General features: G+C 27.5%; 1 protein-coding gene across 1 annotated transcript in view; it reads left to right on the forward strand.

Moving 5' to 3' along the window:
- The first annotated feature begins 530 nt into the window (after positions 1-530).
- The window catches only part of LOC142320642 (alpha-tocopherol transfer protein-like), a 137,110-nt gene continuing 116,166 nt past the window's right edge, over positions 531-21,474 (forward strand). The window contains exon 1 of the mRNA XM_075358671.1: positions 531-682. Coding sequence (XP_075214786.1) covers positions 625-682 — 58 coding nt within the window. The 5' untranslated portion in view covers positions 531-624. The remainder of the gene's footprint in view (positions 683-21,474) is intronic.

The following is a 21,474-nucleotide window of genomic DNA, read 5'->3' on the forward strand; positions in this document are numbered from 1 at the left end:
GGCGAGAGAAACCTACTTTTAGAATTTTGTAACCAAAATTTTAGTACTTTAACAGTAAGGGATTCAAAACTTTGAGAAATAATAAGATAAAAAAGAAAACAAATTTACTTTATTATTAAAAAAAAATAACTTTTTATTCAATACAAAAAACCTTCCTTCCTGTTACATATTCGGGCAGAATAAAAAACAAAGAGAAACGAATTATAATAATATTGCCGTGGAGTAGAAGAAGTTAGTTTTTATTCTCTCTTTTTTAAAAAAAATATAATTTATAAGAAGAGTAAATTAATCTTAATTTATAAGAGGAGTAAATTTGATTTTATTTAATACTTACAAAAAATATTTTTGTAAGTATTAAATAAAAACAAATAAGCAGCATTGGTAATCGGAGAAAATCGTTGGTTCAAGAACAATCAGATTTTCTGAGGTCAAAAACTAGCAAAGTTATCAATGCTAGTAACCAAGGTCAAGTAGGGTCATTAAGCGCATGCGCAGTACTCTTCGACTATCGAGTCGCTGAAGTGAAGGAGCTGAATAGCTAGCTATACAAACAGTTGTATGTTGAATTGCTAGTTGTCTTGAGTCGCAGTTGTTGGCCGAGTTCGATACGGTGTTTGTGAGGAGATGGCTGTGGTACATCAATTGCAGCTTATTTCAGATATCGCCGATCTAAATATTAATGGTAAATTTTTTGTTTATTTAATTATTACATTTTTATTGTAGTTTAATGTGTCACAATTTATAGAACACTTTTTCCGGCAGAGTCCTATTATATATTTTGAGTTTTTTACGTAGTAATTTTTTATGTATAATTTTTCTAATTTATATTGAATTATAGAAATTTGTTAACATTATTATTTACAAAAATGTTTTAAACGTTATTATTTATAAACTGTAATGAATATATTAAAGAAAAATGTGAATATTTGGTAAAGTTTTTCTGAATTATTTTCTAACATTAATTATAACCACGATAACAGTTATAATTATAAATTTAAATTTCTTAGATGTTTTTTGTTTTTTAACCATAATTTTCAATACTGTCCAATATATCTCTGATACGGTTAACGTACCTTATTCGGAATAATGAACAGGATCGTTAAAGACAGCATGCAACTGAACACCTAAATTATGCATTGTAATAGAGGTAAAAATTAATATGGTTGTTAACATTTCTAATTATATTATTGTATTTAAATTTTAAACCAGTTAAACTGTTATTTGGTTTGTTATTTTATTTAGTTGATATATTTTCGTTATTGTATTATTAGCGTTAATTTGTTTTTAACAACCTTAATAGCTGCGCCTATATTTTTTTTTGTTTGCTTACAACGTTTAAAAGTTCATAAAATGCAAATTATGTTTTAACAAGGTATTAAACCAATTCTAATTCTTCGTTTAATATTTATTGATTAAAGATAATTTGTATCCAAGTTTTCTGGTATGATACCGGTGTTATTGTTTCATTACATCTAAAAAATCGGAATAACATAATGCTTTTTAATTATATATTAATATGAATTGACAGTATCATCTTGATTTTTGGCTGTTTTGTGGTTTTACTTAGAAAACGTTTAGGCACATTTCATAAATTGTAGTAAGACCGTTGTAATTTAATTAAATTATTTATGATGCTACGTGTAATTCAAATTATTTCTACGCACAAATATCATGAAAAAAATATGTTGTCACATTTTGTACTGAAATTTAAAGTCTGTGAGATAAAGTTTAATCTCACAATGTATATTTAATTTCAAATAATTTTTAAATACTCTGACATAGAAAATTACTTTTTATGATTGATAAAAGAAGAATTTTTTAGTGAAATGTAAGCTATTTTCTGTTAATTTGGCTTTTTTAAATAAAAAGAAAAAAAAATCTTTTTTTCAAACCCACTGGGTTGGTTGGTCTAGTGGTAAAACTCGTCATCTTCAATCAGTTGATTTCGAAGTGGAGGGTTCTAAGGTTCTGTTAATTTAGTTCCTTTTACTCGGATTTGAATACTACATCGTGGATGCCGGTGGTCTTGGGTCTGGGGTTCAATTAGCCACACCGTCTCAGGAATGGTTGGCCCGAGTTAAACACAACACGTTTACCGGTATATTTACGGTGTTATACTCCAGTCGCTAATGACTTTAATTGTTTATGTAACTATAAATAAAAAGATATTAAAAAAAATTTCACGCTTCTCTGTATTTTATATTTATTTCCGATAATACGGATTTGACAGTGTAATATTAATTAATATTTATTATTCTTTATAGTATTTCTAAAATGTCGACTTAAAAAGATAAGATGATATAGAACAAACGGTATTTTGAATTAATTATTTACAGATTATAATTGAAAAAAGCAAGTAAATTGATTTTAATTGTGCGTTTAATTTATTGTTTTTAATATTATCGCTTTTAAATGAACAGTTAAGCATCTTTTTAAGGTTACGTTAAATTTTCTTCTTATACAAAAAAAAAGCTGACGTGAGCCGATATGACTTACTAGAAATTAATCAATTAAAATATAGGGGATTTATTATTTCACGATTTGGAACGTACGTTTGTACTCATGTTGTTAACAGATCACACACGCGCACTCGCAAAATAATCTTGTTTTACTGTTTGACACACCTACTTCATAGAATTCAGTAGCTTATGTTGTATCTGTTCTGTAATTGATTGATTCGTTTTTTCAGTACTCATTAAACAAAGAAACAAGTGTTTTCTATTAAATAACATTTATAAGTTTGATATTTCAGTCCTAGTTGTTTTCGGAAAAAATGTAATTATGTTTTATTTTTATTTTCCTTGCTTGTTTAGTGAGTTTCGTCATATTAATTCTTCTTTCTCATTAATATTATTTTTACAATAACTTATACTGTATTGAGGCAGGTTTTCGTTTACGCAAACGTCATCGTATTACAACTATATGACAAAAAAATTATTTTCCGAAACTAAATAAAACCCTTCATTTTATCAAATGAATTAAGATAAAAGATTAACCCATTAATAATATTTTCGATCTTTATATTAAATCTCCGTGACGAACTGATAGCGCCTCGGCCTTTCATCCGGAGGTACCGGGTTCGAATCCTGGACAGGCATGGCATTTTTCACACTCTACAAAATAACATTTCCATTCCCCACGCACAAGCTTCAAGCTGTGATATCATCAAGCAATATAAAAGAAAAAAAGGTACCATTTTAATTGACGGAGTAACTACTACCATCGTTTTTCGGATATTGTATTCCAGCTGTTCTTTGAAGCTAAAAGATTCCTGCTTCAAATCAATTAAAAATTTAATTGATTTTAACTGGATTTATGATTAATTATCGTTGTTTATTTATCATTTATTCTTTTAATTTCATAAATATGTTAACTGATGTCGTTTATTGGAATAAATACTGCATTCTTTTGTCATACTTTACTATAGTTTATATATTTTTGTATTAAACTAGTTATAAAAAATGGATTTATGTATCCGTGTTATAAAACTGAACAGATTGAAATAATTCAGGCTTATAGTCGAAAAATAATCGAGGTTTAACTAATATTTTGTATCAATATTCCTCTTCATTGAAGGTTAAATATACAATAATACGAGTATAACTGTCCTTTAATGTAAAATAATTTTAACGTAATATTTATTTTATTTCGCCGTTTCATAACGATATATTATTGATGCTATATTATTTTTAATTCTTTGCATTGGCCTGTAGTATGATTAATTAATATTTATTTTCTATTATTATCATCATCCTTTTAATAAATATCATTTGATCTTAGCAGCATTTAATTTAATTTTTATAATCATTATATTATAAAATATAATCTGAAGGTAAAACAACAGAAACATCTCAGATCTCGTTGGCGAATTGGTAGCGTTTCAGCCTTTCACCCGGAGGTCCTGGATTCGAATCCCGGTCAGGCATGGCATTTTTCATACGCTGCAATTTCCATTCTCACAGGGGTGACCAAAGCAGTCGGTGCCTGTCACCTCAAAAAATAAAAAAATAACACGTTTTCTTCTGTTTCATTTCTTACGTGATTTTTGCTGTTTTGGTGGCTATTATCTGAAGAGAAGGAATGCTTATCAAAAAAAAAAGTCTTCACTATCATATTTCTTGTCCAGTTTTACATGAAAACTACATACCACTGTGCTGCTTAAAAAATTAAAAATGAGTTAAGAATACAAATAAAAATTTCAACCTTTCTATAAAATAATATTAGACCAAATAACCCGAAAAATTAAAAAAAAAAAAAAATAATAATAAATTGTAGAACTTAATTTTTAGTAATTTTCGAGAAATCTAGGGTAAAATACCAAAGATTGGGGTTGAAACACACATTATTTTATGTTTTGAGAAAAATAACTTTGTTAAAAGCATGTTATGAACGCATATAAGTTTTAAACAAAATGTGTAGAGAATTTGATTCTAGAATATTTTAGAAAAATAAATAATCAAAAATCGAATAAAACATTGCATCATTAAAACAATTTATTAAGTACCTTTAAAGCTAATTAAAAATTAATTTTATCTCAATTGTTTAAAGTAGTTTATAGATCGTCCGATAAAGTGCTGAATCCACTCTGACGGACGACAAGTTTCAGCAGTTTTTTTTTAGTTATTTGTAAGATTTTTGGTTTTATATTTGTTATTTTTCTAAAATATTTTTTCTACTGTTTTTTTTTAATACCTAGTACGCCACATAGCCACATTTTCACGTGTTTTGTTTTTAATATATATCGAAATTCTTACGTTTATATTCAGTTTCCGTGGGCTTCAATCATACCATTTTACTGAAAATCGGATTCTCTGCAAGTTTTGTTTAAAACATTTACGAATTTATTGCCCATTTAATTAGTTATTTTACGTCAAACAAAAATTGCGTGATATTCCGACCACTCTTTTATGTTTTACCACGTTTATCGAAATCTGTTAGAAACATAGTTCTGGAAACTTTTATTTCAATTTTTCAGATCATTGGATTTCACATAAAACCATAAAATTAATCGTTTAATTTGGATTCCAAAAATTACAGTCTGGCTTAATTTTGCCGAAATTGCAGAAATGAAATAATAAATAAAATGCATTCAGTAAAAATCTTACATGAGAAATATTTACTGAGGTAGTTAAAGTTAAAAAAGATGCAATATTAAGTGCTATCGGTTTAAAAACTTCGCCGCCTCAAATTATGGTTGTAAGATAAAAACCAGCACGTGAATAATTTTCAGAATATTTCTAAAAGTTATAAACATTTTAATGGAAGGAATGATAAGGGGTCAAAATGCTCGTCTACTATTTACTTAATTGTCTTCGTTGATTGGATGCAGTATTGCTGATTCTCTAAAGTTCCATTCTGTTCCTTAAGAAAATTCCATTTTAGAATATTACTCATTAATTCCTTGCTTCTGTTTTATAAATACTGTTGACCTGAAAACAAAAATAAAAGATTCTACGTTTAATTCGATTTGTTGGTTTTTGGACAATAACTCAATTCTTTGTTATAAAAATATAACCTCCAATTAAATTTGTAAACTCCACTCAATTTAAGAATTGAAAAAAATTTATTATACTGAATTTTACTTTCGATAAGCTGAAATGCAAATAGTAAATAAAATATTTAAGAATTCTTATAGTTATGTAAAGAACATATTATAACTTTCAGTTGGAACTGAAATCATTAATTTCACTATTACATTTTAGCTTTCTCGATATTTGTGGTTTTTTATTCTGTTGTAAAAAAAAACGACTTTCATTGTGTTACCTGTAATACATAAATAAATCTATTACAAATTGATATTATATCTGACGGTCCGTCTGAGAAACGTTTTTCTTTATTAAGTTGTTTATTTAGGGTTTGTTATCTATTATCAGTATTAGACTTCTTCTGTAACATCTTTTTATTTATATAACATTATTATTTAGTTTTATAATTATGAATATACAGTTTATTATTGCTATTAATTCTTTCACAGAAGTCGTTGATAATATAATAATCACTCTATTTCTTATTTTAAAAAAACCGTTACTGATAATTTAACATAATGCGCGCGCACGTACGTAGGCAGAGAAATAAGCTTAAATAAATTGTGTTATACAGTTAAAAAAAATTTTTTTTTGTTAATTTTTTTTTTTTTAATTTTAGTTCATTATTTTAGCGTTTATTAACCGATTATGAAAGAAAAGGGAAGTAGATTAAGTGTGAAATAGATAAAAATAAATGTGTTTATTTTTCAAGTTAATGGTTGTATGTTTATATAGTTGTAATAAAAGTTTATTCTATGACTCAATCAGAAGTATATTAAATTGAAGAACTCGTTTTTATAGCTCATGACCTTCACCTTTGTGTTGCAATATTTTTATTGGTAACAACAGTAAATCATCTTAAAATTTTAAAGAATTATTTCTTATTTAAATACAAACAGTAGAAAAATGACACCTTTCACTAGTATAAAATTATTTAATTGTTTCACAACTATAATTTGGTTAGTTTTAAGTTGTACTGTTGCCAAATACTTCAAATCGGATAAAGGTGTTCTTTGTAATGTTTTATTTTTATTATTCAATAATGTTTATTCAATTTGGCAATCTATATGACATGAGAATGTTCTTTAATTAAGCTAAATTTCTTTTGCTTTATTTTTAATTTAAATTACGAATAAAAATTCAATTTAATTTTTTTTTTTCATCCGTAAGTCTAACGACTGGGTTAGATTATTATACTTTCAAGTCGATCATGTTTAGGAGCCTGATTGAAAAATTTAAATAGTATTCCAAATATAAAAATTCTAAATAGTTTTATTTAATAATGATTTCTTAATTAATTAAAAGAAAAAATAATAATATTACAATAGATAATTAATTTGTATATTTTTAGGAGAAATAATCTGATTTATCACTATAGTAATGAAATAAATTGCCAGAATGATAATAATTTTTAAAGAAACCTAAAATAAATATATAAAAGATAAAGCGATAATATATTTAAAATTTAAATTAATTTAAAATTTTTTAAATTTGTATATTTCAAATTTCAAACGTAGAAATGATTTAATATGTGCGCACGCGCCTGCGTTTGCGGTTAGGTGTACATCAGTAATATTATTATTATTATTATTAAATTACTTTTTAATTTTTAATGTATGTAATATTTTCTATTCTAAATATGTTGGGTGATCAAAAGTGGTAATTTATTTTAGTGTTGTTCCTAACTTGTCTCCAAAATTTAAATAGTGAGCTGATATGCGTGGACGAGATATTTGTATGCACACCAATGTGGATATTAATTAATTAATTAACTTAATGATAAAATATGTATTTTTATCTTAATCGTGTAATAAATACGTTAAATTCATTTAGAATACACTAAGAATCCGTATTCTTTTACTAAAGGTAAAATAAAATCTTAACGTGATTTTTAGTCACTTGTTTATTTAGTTTTATTCCTTCAATCCTTTATAAATAAATATTTTTTCTACTGAAGGCTGAAAGATAAATTTTTAGACTAGAAATTACAGATAATTACAGGATTTGCGTTTACTGTAAGTTAATAGATGACATTACACGAAACAAAAGTCTTTTCAAAAAAGAAATTATCATATTTAAGAAAATATATTCCATGTCAGGCATAAGGAAAGTGAGGAGTGAAGTGGCTTCTATAAGGCTTCTCCACTGAGTCAAATCTGCTACTGTACATCAGCATGCCAAACTCACCAAAATGCAGTTCGTATTCAGCTCTGCAAGTAAGACTTCAATTCTGTTCATTAGAGGGGTTAATTCTACAATTAACATTATTACTCTCAGAGAAAGCGATTCCGATTTGTGTCTCAGTAGCATTGCATGTAAAAAAAATTGTCATGACAATCTTCACAGTATTTCATATGGCTTTAAAAGAAGTTGTGACGTTTGCTTTATACAAACAAATTGCTGTATCCCAATCTATAAAAAAGAACAATGCTTTATATGGAGTTCCTCTTTTATGTAGAGAATGAGAATTGAATATTTAATATTTTCATGCAAAAAAATTAACTAATTCCTTAATCTACGCAAAAATGTTTTATAAAATTAAAATATTTTAAATTTGGAAAATGCTTAAAAAATCTGATCGATTTAGTCATATTTTATTATCTACTATTCTCATATTTTATTAGAAAGTGCCAAAAGTTTACTACTTTTTCATAAAACTTTGATAACAGTAATACTTTCTAAACCTTCATACTTTTCATACGAGCAAGCAAATTGCCCTTACACGAATATCAACACGAGTAACTTCTTTGCGTGTAACCTTTAGCGTACGTAATATATATTTTATGTAAACATCTGTGAATTCTCAAATACATGAGAATAAGCGTTAAACTTCTAAATCTACTCGTAGTCGAATATGTATAAATTTTCCGTATACTTATATATAAAGTAAATTATGTATGAATATTACAAAACATACAGAAATACAAATAACTAAAAACACAAAAAACCTTAAACGGTAAATAAATTATAATAATTAAGTAAAATATAAATAATTTGTCGGTTTACAAAAGAAAGAAATTTAAATTGTTGGTGTAATAATAGCTAAGGAAAAAAGAGTCTACGTTAGAGAATTTTCAGTTTTAAAGTAAAATAAAAGTAAAGTAAAATTTTGAAGTGTACCAAATTTAAATAAATTAAAATTATCAAAAAAATATAATGACGGTACAATATTTATAAAGTAATTACTTTCTTTTTTTAATATTAGTTACTAAATATAAATATTAATGTCTTATTTGATTTCTTTAAAAAATATAGAAAAACAAACGCAAACAATTTGAACTAAATTATAAAATAAAAAGAATTAAACTGTAGCTAAAAATCAAACGAACGGATAAATTAAATTAAATTATATTTTGGCAATATACTAATTATATGTAAATGTACAATACTTATAGGTATCAAATATGCAGTTATTATTCATTCATATATCTGTCTAAAGCTAAAATATAATATAAATCGCCCATTTAAGTCGCTTACTTCTATTAATATTACATAACAGCTTATATCAATATTATTAGTGATATAGTTTTTAAGAATAAAGTTAGTAAATTTTTATATATTTTTTTTATAATAGATAATCTTATACCATTAATTAATTAAAAGTAGGTTTACCAGAAAAAAGTCTGAGTACATCTTTACAGTTGATATTTAGATTAAAGCTGGTATTACACTAATTAATACTCATAAATAAATTTATAACCTTTCTTATTGAAGAAACTCTAAACTCATTAAAGAAATTGATGCTAGAACAATATCTAGGCTTGTTCATGATCCCGTCAATAATCACTTTTAGAACAGAAAACAAGAAAATATGACAAGTCAAAGACCCCACTCCAAACCACTATACCGTGCTCGAGCAAAAACTAGTACAATTTTTTTTTTTTTAAATTCGCCTACCAGTACGATTCTTTTTTTGCTCTAAGAATGTAAGAAGTGAACTTGAGTTTCTTACAGATAAATACGGTGAGACGATTTTATTGTAGGAGATTTATCAGTCATAACACCCAGGTATTTAATAGAAGTTATGTCTACTAGAAATCAATTATATCTGTTACTCAATGGCTGATAATTACAATTAGTATGAATCTATAATACATTCCTCAGACGGCTTTCGAGTTTTTTTTTTTTTTTTGGGGGGGGGGGGAATGTCATAAATTGTTATGGCATTTATACATTGCTATATTTATACTTAAGGTATTCATTCATATAAAACCACTTTTAACAGTAAATAATCCCCTTTTCCGGTGTTAGTGTAAATAGCTATAATTTGTATGTAATTAATAAAGTTTCAGTGTAATTCGGTATTTTACAATGTAACAGCTGCATTTTTTACTCTGTATTTAAGTTTTCTCTTTTCTACGGAACGAATAAATGAATAAACGTAGTGCAGATTGCGAAGAACAAAACGTCTCTCTCTCACTTTCTTCCTGCGGTCGGTCAGGAATATATAATTTTTCAAGTAACTTCATGGCAAAGTCGTACTTCTTATCCGTCTAGTTTAATGGGAAAATAATTCTATAAATAAGGGAAAAGAAAATATTGTTATTTTTTTATCAGTAAAGGAACAGGTTAGACACAGAAAGATCTCTGAAGTAACATGACGTACACAGATCATTTTTGATCTGCGTTACGAAAAAACACATATAAAAAATATTTTTCATCATTTAAAAGTGCATTGAATCTGGAAAAATTCTAATAAACATAAAAATCACAACTAACATTTAAAACGTAAAGCTGTATATTTTGTATACAATATACTCTGATAGTTAATTAAAACTCAGAAGGGAACTAAATTACATCTTACTTTGTATTTCTTAATGTGCAGTATAAAACAATGTATCCATCGGGTTGGTCTAGTGGTGAACTCGTCATGGCAATTAAGCTGATTTTGAAGGCGAGAGTTCTAAGGTTCAAATCCTGCTATAGGTACTTTTATACGGATTTTATTACTATATCGTGGATACCAGTGTTCTTTGGTGTTTGGGTTTCGATTAACCACACATATCAGGAATGGTCAACCTGAGACTGTACAAGATTACACTTTATTTATTTACATTCATACATATCATCCTCATTCATTCTCTGAAGTAATATCTTACGGTGATTCCGGAGGCTAAACAGAAAAAGAAAGAAGTATGAAACAATGAAATCTTCTTCGGTGGTTTGTATGAAGTATTTTTATCAATTCTTTACTATATATGATGCTAAACAAATCATTATTTAGCATCATATCGTTTTAAAGGTACTTCTAAAATATTATCTAACAACTTGAAGTGTGTACGTATGAATGAATGGTATCTTTAATAAAAAATTATCGTTAATGAATGATATAAGTTAATTACTATTTATTATTTGTTACGATCATATTAACACAACTATATTTTACTGGCCTTATGAGGGGAAAAAAGAAACAATCCTAATTATTTTTAGACAATTCATATAAATACTTAGGAATTTATTATTTAATACTAGCTGCTCAGCCCGGCTTCGTCGGGCTTCACAGCCAGGCCCTCCGGGCGGGCGGCATCTTGGAATGGGATTATTAGGTATCCAAAGTTGATTATCTCTTGTGTAAAATTTTTTTTTTTAGATGTGAAAATTGATATAATGAAAGTTAAATTAGATATTTAACTCTAGAAATTGATACTAACGAATCGGGATTTTCCGTAGTGATCGGTACATTCCGGTACCTACTTTTTTTGTTATAGTTCATTATTTTATGAGAGATAAACAATCACATAAATAAAAAAATCTGATGTGGACTTCACATGACTTCCTTGTACGCCTATTAAATTGCATATACACATTTTTTTTACAATTATAGGTTAATAATTAATTATTAATAAGTCAATATAATTAAATTAAAAAAAAAAGATAAAAACAAAAAAAGGAAATGAAGTCTGACTCGAATCGATGTGCATTCCCATTGTAAGATCCAAATATTTCATTAATTAAAATTTTTTTTAGCTATAACTCGGGAACTAATGAAAATAATTACCACCTATGATGTATGGTAAAAAGCTCTCAATGAGAGCCGATTACTGTAGTTAAAAAAGTCCAAAATCCAAATTTTTTTTGGATTTTGGGTTTTTGGACACTTTTGGTCCAGTTGATTGCAATCAAAAGGGAAGGTGCACAACTAATTGTTACAACAGTCCTGAATCAACATTTCAACATTCTACGGCTGTTTTTGAGTTATGCGAGATACATACGTACGTACGTACGTAGAGACGTCACGCCAGAACTAGTCAAAATTGATTCAGGGATGGCCAAAATGGATACTTCCGTTGAAATTTGTAAACCGACATTTTTCATGATCACAAAACTTCCTTTACTTCGCACAAGGTAGTGAAAACATATTATTAATATATTTTTCGCATGTATATGCGATATATCGCTATATAATAATATAACAAGTATTCACCTGACCACCACGAGACATGTACCAACGAATCGAGATTTTCCGCTAGTGATCGGTACATTCCGGTGCTAAGCAAAGGGGGACAGACACACACACAGACAGACATACACATACAAATGCCCTTTCGTAGGGTAGGATAATTCCTTAAAATTTAAATTATTCTTTCATTATTTTACAATAGTGCATTTTTTCGGACAAAACAATCATTTCAGCTATATTTAGAATATAAACGTAATAAAAGTCATTCTTTATCATTAATTTTTACTTGCGTTTCAATTTTAAAAAAACGTACATGAACACAAAAACAACTTTCATCGAAATAACATAGGATTAAATAAAGCATGAACAAAATAAAATTGCCAATTGCCCTTTGTAATACGACAACATAACATATATTAAAACCGTATCTTCAGCGTTACACACTTCATAGAAATTGGCCTTGCCCTCCGAACGCTAAACTCGTCAAAAGAGTGGATATCTGTAAATTAATTTATTTAGTCAATTATGTGCAATTTGTGATAATTAGTGAAAACAAAAAGAAAGCTTCCAACTAAGATAAAGAAATATTGGTTCAATAACTAACTGTACTGAAGAACAAAAAATCAACCGATGTCCATCATAGTTAGGAAACGTTTCTTAAAATAAACTAATTATATAACAAATTTTGTATAATTCGGTAATAAACAGGGAGTAAATGGCCGAGAAGTGAGTTACTTCATTAACAATAGAAATCTTCACTGCTTAACTACAAGGGAATATGAGATAATTTTTTCAAAATATTTTTTTTGGGAATTTTTTTATCGTAAGAGTATTAAATTATCATAAATTGTGTCGTAATTATTGTCGTATTGTCGTAAATTTTGTTTGACATAGAAATTACTTGAACGACGTTAAAGTCTCATGTTTATCTACTTCTGTTAAGAAAAGCTTTTATTTTATCCTATACTATAGAAGAGATATGGATCAGGACGTGGCTAGATCGACTGGGGAATTATAGTAGTTTGGACTGTATTTAAACAAAATTTCCATTCTTAACTTGGACTGTTAAAAGTATATTGCCTAACTTTTTAGTTAAAATTTATTTTTATTTATCATTTTTTTTCTAATACTTCCGTTACAGTCTGTTCAGCTAGTGAACAATAAGCAACCTCAGCATGGCCCAATGAGATATGTATGACATATAAATGAGGAGTAGAGTCTTGTACAGATCCAGGTTGACCATTCCTGAAACATGTGGTAAATTGAACATCATCCTCCAAAGTACACCGATATTAATTGTCTAGTATTCAAATCCGTACAAAAGCAACTAACTTCTACTAGGGTTTGAACTCAGAACCTTCGATTTCGAAAATCAGCTGTTAAACAAATGATCTGAGACGACGACAACAACTAGACCAGCCCGGTGGACTTGTTTATAAATGCGGACAAAAATACTCTTTTTCGTAGTGTTTTGTAAATGCTGGATTTTAACTTTTCTTTTTATTTTTTATTATTTCTTCGATATTCTTTTTTTTATATTTATTTTCATTTTTACTAACTCTTTAATATATATATATGTTTAACAAAATATCCAACCAACAACAGATTTTTATTTTGTAAGCTATTGTAAAGCATTTCTTATGTATTATGAATGTTTATTATAACTCATTATTTTAAATATTTTATTCAAGTTAACGCTTTATATTATTGAACTACCTGAGATGACCAAAGATGCTAAGATTCTAACGTTGATTTCATCATGATGAAATCAAAGGTCGGTGGGTTAAGGCTATTGAAGCTTTGATCCGTCAATCGTGGGAATTTCCAGTAAACGCACTTAGTTTAAAAAGGCATTAATATATACTCATTCTTACAAAATATGTAATCCCGCTTGTATAAACACAGATCATGAAACATATTTGGGCATTTAAAAACATTTTTCTTACCATATTAAATAAACCTTGTCAAAATGATAAACGTATGTTTTTCTAATATTAATAAGTAAATAAAATATTTACTTACGATGATTAAAGTGTAAATTACTGAATCGATACTTAGGCTGCACATTTATTGAAGTTATAAAAAGATATCAAAATGTTATTTTAAATTTTAACTTTTTAATATTTCTTTCTTAACTAGAATTGTGGATTTTGGATTAAACCAATAAGGGTAGATACTTATTTTTTTTTAATTTAAAGAAAACTATTCTCTAATATTGAAACCGAGGATAAGACAAGAAAATGAAATAAGAGCTAAGGAAAAACCTAAAAATTAATTGAGAAATAAAAGAAACTCTTGAGCAGTTCTGCGCAAAAAGAACGATTTTTAGTTTCCGAAGCGCTCGCTATTTCGCAGTCAGAAACGCACTATATACGTTCGATTAACTAGTAGACCCTACACACAAGCATCAAGTTTAAATTCACTCGCCACTGACTCACTGCGTAAGCGCTTATGAAAAATTCGCTACTATACAGTACGATAACTTCTACCTAACCTCAAATTGTCTGTTGACAATTGTCTGTTAATCTGTCTATTGATCTTAAATTGTCTGTTGATCTTAAATTGAGCATAACTCAGCAACGACTCAACCAATCTTCATCAAATTTTCACGTGTGCAATTTTAACTACATTATTACAGCACTTCTAAATTTCAGTGAAGTTGATCTTATAGTTTTGGAGATTTTCGAGTCATAAATTTTATACGTAGACATATATATATAAAGCAAACTCCAGTTTAAGTGAGTAGTATTTCGGACTCCTCAAATCTCAAAAAATAAAAAAAATATTTTTCACCCTCACTCTTACCTTGCGACCATGAATAAAATTTATGTACTTTTCTGTTATCAGATGGTAATGAATTGGAGGACTGGACAAATTCAGGAACAATCGAAATATTATAACAAAAATAACTTTTTTTGAGTGGATTAAAAATCTTATTTCTCGTTGTATGGGTTAGCCAGATCATGCACTATCATATGATTCCAATTATTGTTCTAAAGTTCTAACCAAAAACATTAAAAGTATACAATACCAGTTTATACCAGTAAATACGTTTGACTGTGTCGGTAAAAATGTCAAAATATGCCAAAGTAAAACCACAGGTTTCAGATATATTGCAGTAGCTAAAGAAAGATTCCAAGATAAATTAAAAATTATTTTTTATAAGCAGATTTTTAGGTGGGATGATGATGATAATACTTTTGTAAGAATTGACTTTTGGGTAAATCATTTTTAAATAGTTTTACTTTTGTAGTTTTATATATTTTTAGTGTACCAAAAAAACAATACCAATGAAAAAGGCTGATTATAGATTCAAAATTATTTTTGAAATCTCTAGATGGTTGAAAAAATTAAGCTAAATTAATTTGAATATATAAAAGACTATAAAATTTATGTAAAGTTGTTCAACATATAATTTTAAAATGATAAGTTAGTTTAATACTTTTATTTAACTTTTACCAGCTATTTTGATAGGTAAAATGATTATTAACTTAGCACGACATTTTTTTCCCTAGAGCTGCAATAGGCTAATTAGTGCCTTTTTATTTTTTGTTTCTATTCCTGATGTGTACGTTGCAATCTGTTCAAGGTGAACAATAAGCATATATTTGTATCGTGTAAATGAGAGGTGTAGTCTAGTACAAACTCAGGATGACCAGTCTGAGATATATCATTAATTGAAACCCAACCACCAAAGTAACTGGTACCCATTGTAGTATTCAAAACCGCTGAAAATTAGCTGTTAAACAGCTAATGATTTCCTACGACAATCTTATCGTTAGACCAAACCGGTGGGTTTACAAAGTTAAAGGAAAAACTTCGCAATCGGTATTTAATTGATGTACTACAAAGTTGAACTTCAAATATTTTTAATAGAGTCTCTTAATATATTATTTATAACAATATTTAAAATTACTTGAAGTCATTAAAAAATTCCTTTCTTCAAGTTCATTCAGATTAATTTAAATTTTGATTGCCTCAAAATTGAGTTTTTCAAAATTTCTCTCGTCAAACTTAACAATTTTAATTTGATCTGTCCTAATTTTAACCTCTTTTTAATTTCTTGTAGGAAGTAAAGGAAGTATTGCGATCGCGAAAAATTTCGGTTTTCAGATTTCAACGGAAATATACATTTTGACCATCCCTGATTCCATTTTGACGTTTCGGCGTGACGTCTGTACGTACGAATATATCTCGCATAACTCAAAAATGATTAGCCATAGGATGTTGAAATTTTGGATTTAGAACTGTTGTAACATCTAGTTGTGCATCGCCCATTTTGATTGCAATCGAACGGACCAAAAGTGTCCAAAATCAGCCCAAAATCCAAAACAATTTGGATCTTGAACTTTTTCTTAACTGCAGTAATCAGCCCGCGTTGAGAGCTTTTCAACGATATATAATGTGGTACTTATTTTCATTGGTTCCAGAATTATAGCCAATTAAAACTTTAATTAATTAAATATTTGGATCTTACAAAAGGAAGGCACATCGGTTCAAATCCGACTTCATCTCCTTTTTTAACTTTTTTTTTATTTAAATATATCGATTTATTAATAATTATTAACCTCTGATTGTAAAAAAAGGTTTTACAATAAATAATAATTCATAATTACAATAAAAAAATAAAAAAAATATCAGAAGTTATTAAAAAAAAAAAAAAAAAAAAAAAAAAAATGTTTAAAAGTAATTTAATAGGCGTAAAAGGAAGTCATGTGGTGTCCACATCAGTTTTTTCAACAGATTGAATCGTAACCGAAGTAATACTGTAATTTTCCTGAATTGATCCACGACCATTTCATTGTCTCAACCTCTTGGATAATTTATATTAACAGTAGTAGAATATCATACATTAAGTATAATTCAGATAGCATCGTATTGATTGTAGAAAATACATTAAGGTTTTTTTTTTATATCTCACACTCATTTTAAAAATTGAGGCGTATAAATTAGACAAAAAGTGAAAAGTGTGAAAACTTTGTATTTACGGTTTAGCTATCCAGTTGCTTTCCAGGTTTTCAGATCACTAAATGACTAAGTTGCGTCAAAACTGTCATAAAAATTGTGTGAAAGAATTTGATGAAATTGAATGTCATAATGAACGTTTAATGTACAGTAAAGATATTTAGTTAAGCGGGGAGATTCGGAGACGTTTCTGTTCTCATTCTTAAAATACAAGTTACAAAAAAATAACTGAATTAATAAAAACACTTATTGTTGAATTAATGCTACTAAAATTTTGATTTATTCTAACTACACACACACACACACACACACACACATATATATATATATACTCGTGTGTCCCACGAAGAGGTATTCGCTTTTGATTTAGTATCTCACTCGCCCATTACACCATCGATTCTAATGAAACTTTACAGACCTTTCGACGAAGGTTATAAAAATGTTCTGTGAAAATTTTAACCTTCTAGGATTTATAGAAACAAAATGGCGGCTTTAAAATTTAGCTCTGAAAAATCATATGGACTATGCTAGATGTCAGATACAATGACCCTTGCGTAACATTCCACTTTTTGTTCAGTTGTAAATCCCATTTTAAAGTTTACACAGGAAAGTGAAGTAAGATTATGACTTGTTTTATTAACAGTTATGACTATTATTACTTGATCATGATTTGATTATTAACTTGTTTTAATAATTTTTACTGGCTATTTTGTAGTGAATAATAATGTGGTTTATCTGAAATTGATACTTTTATTTGAAAATCACCATTTTATTTCTATAAATCCTAGAAGGTTGAAATTTTCACAGAATATTTTTAGAACCTTCGTTAAAAAAAGGTCTGTAAAATTTCAATAGAATCGGTGGAGAGTAATTGGCGAGTGATACTAAATCAAAAGCGTACACCTCTTTGAGGTACACGTGGTATATATATATATATATATATATATATATATATATATTTTATAGATACATCATTGTTTTAAATTAATATATTATTTTTATAACGATAATGTATATTCAAACAATAACAGTAAATGAATGTGTTGAATGTTTCGGGTTTTTATTAAGAAGATAAAACATCCTTGAAAGGTTTGACTGATAATCTCGTACGTAATTTCTGTAAATACTAATTAATTGTACATTATATGTTCTAGGCACGTGTACAACGTACGCACATGTGTAATCTAAGTTGAACATTATATCAAAATTATATCAGGCTATTGTACCAGCCTGATTGCTTATGTATGAAGATACATATTCTACTTTTTTTCTGTTTAAAGGGGGAGACCATCCAACAAATTTTTTTCTTTAGAACTGTGAATAGGAAGTTTATACTTGATCAGTGTATTTAGCTTACAGTGAAGAGTAATTTTCTAAATTTTCAAATAATTACACTCATTACAACCCCTAAAATAGGGGTTGGGTGAAAAAACAGTTCTCGACAAGAATAAATTTATCTCATTTGTTACTAAAGATAAAAACATAGAAAAACACCAAAATGAAGAGAAAATAGGTGTCAAGTGCCTTGTGTATACACAAAAAATACATCTTATATAATTTCTTTTTACAAAGTTTTTAAACAAAACATCATCCCTATTTTAATTCAACCCCCTCTCATAATTATATGTACAAGAAGATTATCACATGCATACACACGCATCTAGACAAATATTTTCTGTACAATGTACAAAACAATTCATGCAGTTAACTCAATTACAGCTAAAGATATGATTTTTTTTAGTTTTAACGAAGCGGAAAAATTAAAGTTTTCGGAAAACAGATTAGAGATTGCAATATACCATAGCACCTGCCGATTGAATCGCATGGTTTTAGAAATGTTCTATGAACTTCAAATCGATGTAACCTGTAGTATGAAATGTGAACTAAATAGAATAAAAAACGAGGTTTAAAATGGCGAAATATTCATATTCCTATAATTTTTCATTCGTGAGATACAAGCTACTGAATTTCGTATTTTACACGGATAAATTACAAATATTGCCATTTAACAAGCTTATAACTTATTTTATTTAAATTTGTGTAATCAACGGAGAAATAGATAATTACACAGTTCAAAAGAGCACATTTCATAGAAAAAAAATCACTAAAAAAAATTTTATAAATTTTTTTCTGTATCAAGAGTAGATTACCCCTTTGTATTTTAAAATAAAAGATTGTAATAACTGAAACAAATTAAATTAACATTTTATTTAATTAATATACCTTAATTTTATTTTTAAATAGAAACGCGATTTGTTAATACACTTTTCGTAGAGGAACGAGCTTAGCGTAAAACTTTCATTTTGGGACGCAGTCGGTAATGCAGCCAATTTGATTAATTGACCGTTTCTTTTCATCTTTTATCTATTGTGTTTTTTTTTTAACTAATTAACACGTAAGTGAGAACTTGATAAAATTGTTTCTGATAAGTGAGGGATGGTTTTCTCCGGTAAACATTTTAAATGCCCTAATTTGAATCAGGGCCTAAAATAAATAACACGCGAGAGTTTAATTAAACACGAATTATTCGGTTTAGTAAAAATAGCAGAACTAATACAGACTTTAATTTTTGTACGTTACGTATTGAATGAAACTTATCATAATATATTCATATTTATAAAATTAAAAAATGTTATATATTTGTGTTATTCTTTTTACACTACTCTGCATATGTAAGTGTGGAGATCTATTACAACCTATTTATAGAATTTTAAAGCGTAAAATTTTTAATTTTATTAAAAAATTGTAATAGAACATGTTTTTAGGAAAGTTCCTATTACAATATTTCAGCGATCGATTTGTGTCAATGTATGTAAGCTGTATTAAGGAAGTGATATCTGGAAAATATTAAACAGCAAATTATTCTTTCCATTGTATAACTTTTTTTTTTTTTTATTATAGTTTAAATTTTATTCACTTGAAAGTAGGCTGCTCGTATAACTAATAACAATATAATAGTAAAAATGAGTACACGCATCGTTCTAAATATGACTGAGTTTTACGGATATTACATAAACAATTATTTCATTTAAACGTTAAGTATATTTATTATTTATTCTTAGTAAATAACTATAAAATAAAAAAAATAATAATTAAAGAACAATCAAAAGTATTTTATTCAGAAACTTTCTGTTAGTCTTATTTGTCTTGCCACAAGGCATCGGAATTTTTCGGTAAAGATTTAATTAATACTAATTATAAGCTAATAAAAATAAATTATTGTTTGGCTGTTAACATTTAAGTTTGAATAATATAACATAGCACTAATATTTAAATGTCAGTTATATAAATAAGAATATACTTCAACTTTAGTCTTAAATAGAATTCTAGAACCGATAAAATAATCTTTAATGAAAAAATAATTAATCAAAACCGATTCAAAAAGATTATTAAAATTAGGAAATAACATTTTTACAAAATTGATTTTCAATTTTTCAAGTTGGTGCCAAATTAAGAATCAGTAAGTTATTGACTTATTTTTAATTTAGCACTAACTTAAAAAATTTGAAATTTAAAAACAAACTGTTGATAATGTTCTATTTATTAATTTATAATTTTTTTTAAAGGTGGAGTCACTTTTAAATTTTATTTTACATATTTTATTTTTATCTAAAATAGGGAGCGGCCTTCTTAAAACGTTCTCTTGTAAAATAAGCCGTTCGCCCTCTTAATAAAAACCGTGATTTTTATGAAGCCTTCGTATGAATATGTCGGTGTGATAATATATATATTTTTTCTTTTTCTTGATTTTTAAAAAAAATAATTATTTTTTTAAACGTAAACGAGAGAAATTTACATCTTGTTGAAAGAGTTATTAATGGACATTTATTCATTCATAAGAAACAACTTGCGAAAATATGAAAAAAAGTTTGAAAACAGAATTGTAGTACTTTCCTGGGATTGGTTATTTATTCTATAAAGTGAAAAAATAATTATGTATGGAAAAATTACCTAAGATTTATTTTTAGGTAGATTTCATAAGAAAGGTACCTATTGTAATGGGAACCACGCGTTTCACATCCCCCAGACCCCAAAACCACCGTCAGCTCAAAAGTTTATATATATATATATATATTTCACTTTCTTGTGGACACGATCACTGCCTTAATTTTGCACTAATCACTTTCAAAGTGTTCCTTAAAAAGAACTCGTCCCAAAATCTCGATCGAGTTTGTTAACGGTTAAAAATCGGACTAAGAGGGTGGAAATGGGGGGCTCTTTCGAAAAAACAAAATATCTCTATAACTTTATTATTTGATAAAATATCTAATTCGTTTAAAGTTCCTACTATTTTTTGGATGAGGGCCTAAAACTTATCTAACTAAAGTTTTTTTATATCACCAACCATTGGCCCAGGGGGTTGAAAAAATAGGGTTTTGAAGACAAAAAGAATCATTCCTCCCTTAATAGGCACAGTATCGAGTCAGTTTAAAGTGTTTGTTAGTCCTGTAAACATTACCAAAAACTTTTGTCTGAAACAATTTTTGATATGATCAACCCTTACGGCAAGGGATGACCAAAATGTTCCTGGAATCGTAAGATGGGGGCTTGTCGTATGCTAAACATATGAAACTTTTTTCACAT

Source organism: Lycorma delicatula, chromosome 2 (genome assembly GCF_047948215.1).
Source record: "Lycorma delicatula isolate Av1 chromosome 2, ASM4794821v1, whole genome shotgun sequence".
Lineage (NCBI taxonomy): Eukaryota > Metazoa > Arthropoda > Insecta > Hemiptera > Fulgoridae > Lycorma > Lycorma delicatula.